Source organism: Diabrotica undecimpunctata, chromosome 10 (assembly GCF_040954645.1).
Source record: "Diabrotica undecimpunctata isolate CICGRU chromosome 10, icDiaUnde3, whole genome shotgun sequence".
Classification (NCBI taxonomy): Eukaryota; Metazoa; Arthropoda; class Insecta; order Coleoptera; family Chrysomelidae; genus Diabrotica; species Diabrotica undecimpunctata.
This window is the reverse complement of record NC_092812.1, coordinates 26,651,408-26,658,165: the sequence shown is the minus strand read 5'-3', so window position 1 is coordinate 26,658,165 and position 6,758 is coordinate 26,651,408. Positions and strand designations below refer to the sequence as shown.

At 36.1% G+C, this 6,758-nt stretch overlaps 1 protein-coding gene across 1 annotated transcript; it reads left to right on the top strand.

Moving 5' to 3' along the window:
- Window positions 1-4,363: 4,363 nt before the first annotated feature.
- Window positions 4,364-4,780, top strand: LOC140451662 (zinc finger BED domain-containing protein 5-like). Its single transcript, XM_072545505.1, has one exon. It carries the CDS (start codon window positions 4,364-4,366, stop codon window positions 4,778-4,780), a length of 417 nt encoding a protein of 138 aa, XP_072401606.1.
- The last annotated feature ends 1,978 nt before the right edge of the window (window positions 4,781-6,758 follow it).

The following is a 6,758-nucleotide window of genomic DNA, read 5'->3' as shown; positions in this document are numbered from 1 at the left end:
CCCAAATACTACGAAAATTATTAGAGTGCTAGCACTCTTGCATCGATCATCGCGAGCGACTCATGAAGAGTCCATGAGTCCACTCTGTATGAGTAGCACGCGGTAGGTAGGTATTTTCTTTCTCTTTTCACTCTATTTTTATCCCGATCGCGTAGGAGCGAATCACAAAAGATACAAACCAAATGGGTCTGTCTCAAACCCTTCTTTCAGTGCGTCACTAATAGTGCGTCATTATTGCAAGTCATTTTAGTTAAATTTGACAGTTGCAGGATCGTAATCCCTCTTTTTCTAATTGAAAATAATTTAATAATTTTAATATTAGTCTTTGTTCTTTCTCGATATATCTCGGCATATTTAAAATATTTTTATGACAATAAATACAAAATTAAATTTTCACTGTAAAATGTCTGATAATCCTAACCTGGAATGACAATTATTTTATCAATTGCCGTTGTGAAAGTACTGTCAAGATCGAGACCTTCTGCGTCAAAGTATATTTATGCGCATCATTGATTGGATATCTATTTAGCGTATTCTAAACTCCAACCAATTATACATCCGTAAGTAGAATTAGCTTTACGATAAATAATTTTCTAAGTTCTATGTATAATAATCACAGACTCACGTTTTTTTCTGTCACTTCTAGCTTAATGTGTTAGAGAGAATTTGATCAACTATGACGCACTGAAAGAAGGGTTTGGGACGAACTATACCCACAAAGCGGGTACGCGCGAGAGCCGCGAGATCAAATCAGTTTATTGCGAACTACGATAGCGACAACAGTAACTTGGCGATATCGAGGCGAATATTATTGGACTGTGAGGATATTCTGCGATATTAGAAGAGTGTTCAGGCTACATTTTTACTCACGCCATAGATAAATGGTTGAAACGAAACACAACGGGAGAGGCTTCAACTTCTAATGAAGCAGCAAGCAAGGTATTTAATAACTCTAAAAACATAAAGTTTATTATTTCGACTTTGTTTGAAATTACATTTTGCATTAATATTGTGTTGTTCTTATATTTAAAATCAACAATATTTATGTTTTGGTTGTTTTACTTTTATAGTACCGGTTACTAACACCATTGTTTACTTTTCTAGGTATCTGAAAGACCAGCTCCAAAAAAATCGAAAATTTATCATATCCACCAAGAATGGTGGGCGATATCAATATATCGCTCCGAATAAGAATGCTTCGATGTTATATTTTCTCTACCCTTTTGTATGGGGTTGAAGCTTGGACACTTAAAAAATCATTGGAATTGGAATAACAAATTGGAATACTTGGGGCATATCATGAGAGGTGAAAAATACGAACTACTAAGGAATATAATGCAGGGTAAAATCAAAGGCAGAAGAAGCGTAGGAAGACGTAAAATCTCGTGGCTAAGCAATCTCCGTTAATGGTTTGGATGCAGTTCAATTGAACTATTCAGGCGCGTAACCAACAAAATTATAATTGCTAGAATGATTTCCAATCTCCGATAGGAGCAGAACTTGAAGAAGAAGAATGATAAAAGAAAATTGTTGCTGCTTAATCCGCAATACATCAGTAGCAATATCGAAAAAGGGAATTTAGAGCGTCACTTTAACACAATGCACCATACATATCAATCAGAGTTTCCACCCAACAGTGAAGTGAGAGTGAATAAATTTCAAGTATTAAAATCTCTTTTGACTGTCCAGAAAAATATGTTCTGTAAGCCGAATGAACAGTCTAAGGCTGTAACTGAAGCTTCATTCTTAGTTTGTTATAAAATTTCGCAAAAGTTTAAGCCGTTTTCTGATGACGAATATTTCAAAGAAATATTCGAGGATTTATCAGATTTATCAGATTGTTAAGAACAACTGCAAAGAGATCTACTCCGGTGTATTGCTTTTTCGCTACAGCTTGATGAGTCGACGGATATCATGTCGCACCTTGAAAACCATATGGCAATATCTGCAATTTTTTCGCAAAATGACCTTTTAATGCAGTCTAATAGAAAAAAAATCTATTTTTTATTGCTATTTAGCAGCATCTGCAACGAATTTTAAATTCGGCACCAGAAAGATACGTCCTTCTGGCTTTTGTAAAAAATCTATTTATCTTTTTATACCATCAGGCATTATCTGCAGTTGTTGCTCTATGGTAAATAGGAACAAAAACTCAGATCTATCTGGCAATATCAGCAGTTAATGCCAAATTGTTTTTCAAGCCTGGCAAAAATGTAACATTGCCTGTAACTACTTTCATCTGTTGTGTTGTTAGTTGATTTCCATTGATCTTCCTATAAAATTCCACAAAACAGTGGAAATTTATAGGAAGATCAATGAAAAAAACTAATGTGAAATATAGAAGAGTAAATCCAGACAGTAATCGTGGAGCAAACTATGTCTATTTCTTCTAAGCAGAAGGCAAGAAATATAGAGTGTGTAAGCACAATTTTATTGCAACACTGGGAATAAGCGACAAGACTATAACAAATATACAACGTCGTACTGTAGATGGGTTTATCCCAAAAGACAAGCGAGGAACTCACAAGAATGGAAAAAGAATCGACGAAGTCGTGAAACAAAACATAATGAGTTACATCGAATCCATTCCTAGAGTGGAATCCCACTACTTAAGAAAACAAACTACTAGAGAATTCGTCAGTGGTGACAACACTCTGGGTGATATTCATCGCGATTATATAAAATTTTGCGAAGAAAAAGGTTCGGTGTTTGGAAATTACGCTACGTTAAGACCATATTTAACACGGTATTTAATAAAAGTTTCTTTAAGCCCAAAAAAGACCTCTGCTCGCTATGTGAAAGTTACTAACATTCATTATATAAATCTACATTAGAAGCAGCCTATAATACTCACCGTCAAGAAGTGGAACTTGGTAGAAAAGAAAAAGAAAATGACTTAAAATCTGCAAAATCTAATACTTGCATTACTGCTTGTTTTGACTTACAAGCCATATTACCGACACCTTCAGGCGATGTCTCCTTATTTTATTACAAAAGAAGATTATCAACATTTAATTTCACAATTTTTGACCTGACCACAAATGCAGGACACTGCTACCTTTGGTTCGACGGAATTGCCAATCGTGGTCCAAACGAAATAGTTTCATGCCTGTTACAATTTCTGAGGAACCATGCCAGAGAACAGGAAATAATGTTATATTCAGATAACTGCAGTGGGCAAAATAAGAATAAGTATATTGTCTGTCTTTATCTCTATGCAGTACAGAAATTGAACATACCTAAAATTACCCACAAATTTTTGATAACAGGTCACTCCCAAAATGAGGGAGATAACATGCATTCTTTGATTGAGAAACAAAAAAAAGGGCATTAAAAGGAGAACCAATTTATGTGCCTGCGCAATGGGTCACAGTAGTTCAAACAGCGAAAAAAAACAGATGAACCTTACAAAATTAATGAAATGTCTACATCGGATATATTGGACTTTAAAAAATTATGTAAGGAAATGGGGATCAATTATAATATTGACGAAGGAGGAAATCGGGTCGTCTGGAATGAGATTAAGATGATCAAGGTGGAGAAGACACTTGAAAATAAGTTTCAGGTTAAGACAAGCTGCAATGATACAGAGTTCAGAACCGTTAATATAAGGCGAAGACAACGAGGGTTGATGGCTAATATGGAACTAAGTAAAGCATATTCGCATCCACCAGGAATATCTAATCTAAAAAAACAAGATCTGCTCTCACTATGTAAGGCTAATGTTATTCAAGAGCACTACCATAGGTTTTATGAAGATTTACATGTAAACAATGAAACAGTAGAAACCGAACAAACAGAATACAATATGCATGATTTTGATTAAGTGTTAAAACCAAAAAAATGTAATAAATAAGTACAATCTTAAATAAAAAAACTTTTATTTGATATGAATTTTTACAGCATCATTTTCCAAAATTGATATATATTTTAAAACCATATGGCCGTATGTGCTAAAATACCTATTTACTGAAATAAATTTCACATACTCCTTACTGCATATAAAAATATGCAAGATTAAAGACAATTATGCTAAATACCAGGTTTGTAGCTTAATTTTTGGAATAACAGTAAATAATATTAACTTAAAAAAAAAATGAAACGCTCATAACTCAACATTATGATTTTTGCAGTTGCTGCCCTATGGTTTTCAAGGTGCGATGTATGCTGCACAGTTACTTATTTTCATTCGGATGGTCTTTGAGGATTTCTCAACAAAAGGAGAGTTGCTAACAATGCTATCCTCAAAAGGCAGAATAAGTGGCATTGAGTTATTCATGGAATTCAAACATTTTATCGATAAGATTAATCTAAATAAGCTTTGTTTAAACTCGTTTCAATAACGACAGATGGGGCTTCGGCAATGATTGGTATTAATAATGGATTTATATCACTATGTCATAAAGATGAAGTTTTCCCGGACTTCATTAATTACCACTGCCTTGTTCATCAACAGGTCCTGACCAGTAGAAGGCTTAACACAAAAGCCGCGACGGATATTGCGTTTAAAATTGTTAATTCAATAAGAGGCAAATATCTGCAAAGATGGCTGTTTAAGCAACAACTGGATGACAAAGAACCAGATTTAGTCTTACACACCGATGTAAGGTGGCCGAGTCGCACCAAGTTTTTGCAAAGGTTTCGTTTGTTAAATGAAATTCTTAAGTTTCTTGAAGAAAGCGGTGATAAACATCAGCAATTACGTGACTTAGACTGGCATTGTGATTTGGCATTTCTAGCAGATTTCACTGATAAACTGAGCACATTGAATCTGGATTAGATTAGAGAAAAAGTTACATTTCTACCAGCCCCGAGAACAAGCTGGTTTCTGTTCAAAATTCGGAACAAACGATCACCTACAAATAGTAAAAACCTTAATAGAAAAGTCGCTAGAATATAACAGACCACTGGTACTTATCTTAGTAGACTTTCACAAAGCCTTGGATACTGTGGAATTAGACAGCATTATAACTGCTCTGAACAATAGTAGAATAGATTACCGGGTCACAAAGTTGGTACAAACATTATACCAACACGCCACAATGCGTGTAAAACTACATGATACCACCAGAGAAATTCATATCAAGCAAGGTGTGAGACAGGGCGACACTCTCTCACCTAAATTATTTATAATGATCCTCGAATACGCCTTTAAAATGCTAAAGTGGGAAAATAGAGAAATAAAAATATTTGGAGAAATGCTCAATCGTCTGCGTTTTGCCGACGACATAGTACTTATTACCGAAGATCTGGGCGAAGCACAACAAATGGTACAAGAATTAGAAAACGTATCTTCAACAATAGGTGTAAAAATGAACATCAGTAAGACCAAATTCATGACAAATTTAGTTCCCAGCGAACACCTATTCATCCAAAATCAAGTGGTAGAATTGACAGAAAAGTACATATATCTTGTACATATATCTTGGTCATGAAATCAGAATAGGCAAGGACAACTAGACCTGCGAATTTCAACGACGAATAACACTTGCTGGGCGGCGCGGCGTATGGTTCACTAAGAGACATCTTTAAGAGCAACACCGCGATAGCTATGAAACGGAAGACATTTGACCAATGCGTTCTTCCTATTATGACATACTCACAAAAACAACAGCACTAAAAACGCGAGTGGCTCAAAGGCGCATGGAATGATCAATTCTCGGCGTCACAAAAAAAGACAAAATAAGGAATCAAGACTTAAGGAAAAGAACAGGTATAAGTGATGTCGTCGAACGTATAGCCAAGCTGAAATGGAATTGGGCAGGTCACATAGCGAGACTGAAAGACACAAGATGGACCAGAAAACTAATTGACAAACGCAGCAGAGGACGACCACCAACACGCTGGATGGACGACATTAGACGAATATTCAAGAAATGGCAACAAGAAGCACAGAACCGTGAAGAGTGGCGAAAAATGGGAGAGACCTATGTCCAGCAGTGGACAGAAGAGATTGCATGATGATGATGATGAGTTCCTTCAATAGCCCTTCAACTCTCCAACTTCTCCTACAGTTTTTTGTTCTCCTCTACTAACACGATATCATCAGCAAAGAGAATTGACAAGGAGCCCCATCATTTACCCTCTCTGTCAGTACATCCATAACAAGACTTAACAGGAGAGACTTAGTAAAGAGTCTTAATGCAAAACCAACCGTCACTGAAAAACTTTCGGTCAATCCGACGCAAATCCTTACTTTGGTATACGCTCTCTCATATATATCCTTCACGAGCCTTACGTACTTCTCACGAACCCATTTCCCTCACATATATCTATATCTACAGCTCTTGTCTAGAAACTGTGTCGTACGCCTTCTAAAGATTTAAAAATACTGTAAATCTATCAACTGTCTCAAAGCAAATAAAGCATTCGCTGTGCTCCTTCCTGGAATAAATTCAAACTGTTTTTCTCCTCTCGATGTCTCTTCGTTTAACCTTCGATCTACAGTTCTCTTCCAAGTTTTTATTGTGTGCGACATTAACTTAATCTCTCTATAGTTCTTACAGTCCTAAATGCCCCTTGTGTCTTGATACAATGATACGATCACACTCTCTTCCCATGCATTGGCATCCATTTTTCCTCATATATTCTACTCATCATTTGCCACAAAACATCAAGCCTTCTTCTTCTTCACGTGCCATCTCCTCTAAGAAGGTTGGCAACCATCATGGCAATTCGCACTTTCGACGAAGCTGCTCTAAAGAGGTCAGCAGAAGTGCAGTTAAACCAAGCTCTCAAATTATTCAACCAGGAGATGC